Below are 1,286 nucleotides of genomic sequence, written 5' to 3'. Positions count from 1 at the left end.
GGGAGGGGGCGCAGGGGGGCAGAAGGGGCGTCCTGGGGGTGAGGGGATCCCCCTGGGGGGAGAGAGCGGGGGTCCCAAGGGGGAACGGGGGTCTGCCCGGGGGGGAGCGCGGGGAGCCCTACCCGACAGGCCCGGCGCCTGGGGGGAAGCGGGCAAGAGGACCCGCCCCAGGGAGTGCTTGTCATGGCCACCAGGCGGGGGCGGGCCGGAGGAGCTGGGCAGGGGTGGCTGTAGCCCTGGCGCACAGCAGGCGCCCTTGCCCGGGGGGGCCAAGGGCAGAGGGGTTCCGCCAGCAATCCTCCACCAGTCACCACCGCCAGTGGTCCCAGGGGACGCGGTCTGCCCACCCCGGCAGTGGCCACCGTCTGCAGGAGCAGGGCCAAGCGGCCACCGGCCCCCGAGGTCCCCCGGCCATCCTCCTGCCCACGCTGGCGGCCCCCTCCCACCCAGGCGCGCATGTGAAGGCCGGCCTAGTCCCCGGGGACCTGGCAAGCCTGCGCCGGAGGTAAGTGGCCTTCGGCTGCCTTTGAGTATTTTTCCTCAGGCTTCCTTCCCACCCCCTCGGTCAGCTGCCCATCCGCTCTCCAACCCAAAAGATGCAACCAGACAAAAACGCAGCCGAGTGTGGGAGGAGGAACAAAGCCTCTGTCTCGGGAAGCCAAGGCAGGGGAAGGTCACAGGGTCACCTGCGGGCTCCCACGGGAAGCGGACGGACCCGCCAAGGCCTGCCCCTCCCGTCCCTCATCCGGTTCCAAAGAGGCAAGCTCAAAGTCACCAAAGCCACAAGGCCCACTAGCCAGGAGCCAAGCCGTGGCCGTGGCCGCAGCGGGGCGAGGGAGGCTGTGCTCTGCGTGGCTCGGACTCACTTGGAATCCCAGACACCAGCTTCAGAGGCCTCAGCACACGCACGGCCCGCAGCGTTCGCAAGTCGAAGTCGGTTCCGGCCGTGGCGAGGATCCTGGCAGGAGCGAGGAAAAGACGGGATGAAGCGTCTCCACAGGCAACACACCCTCCTCCCACCCCTGCGCCCGGGACCCCCACCGCCCGCCCACGACCGGCCCAGGAGGGGCGGCCCGCCCGCCAACGGAGGCAGGACCGGAGCCCGCAGGAAGGCTGGCGATGGCCGTGCCCCGCTCCACGGCCCCGCCCCTGGCTGGACACGGCCTCCGGCCTGGCGGAGCTCCTGTCTCCAGCGGAGTCCGGGTCCGGCCCACAGCCCGAGCCAACCCCCACTGCACAGCCAGCGGCCTCCGGGGGGGTGAGGCGAGCGGAGGACCCGGGGCCTG

At 71.8% G+C, this 1,286-nt stretch overlaps 1 protein-coding gene across 1 annotated transcript in view; it reads right to left on the bottom strand.

Annotated features, from left to right (window-relative positions):
* Window positions 1–1,286, bottom strand: part of LOC103249248 (voltage-dependent N-type calcium channel subunit alpha-1B-like) — a gene marked incomplete at both ends in the record, with an annotated part of 32,540 nt that overhangs the window by 290 nt on the left and 30,964 nt on the right. Inside the window, one exon of the mRNA XM_008047896.1 lies at window positions 867–958. Within this exon, the coding sequence (XP_008046087.1) occupies window positions 867–958 (92 nt within the window). The remainder of the gene's footprint in view (window positions 1–866; window positions 959–1,286) is intronic.

The sequence above is a fragment of the Carlito syrichta genome, unplaced genomic scaffold, assembly GCF_000164805.1.
Source record: "Carlito syrichta isolate Samal-C Ts95f unplaced genomic scaffold, Tarsius_syrichta-2.0.1 Scaffold118058, whole genome shotgun sequence".
NCBI lineage: Eukaryota > Metazoa > Chordata > Mammalia > Primates > Tarsiidae > Carlito > Carlito syrichta.
Note: the sequence above shows the minus strand (reverse complement) of the source record. Positions and strands in the feature narration are given on the sequence as shown.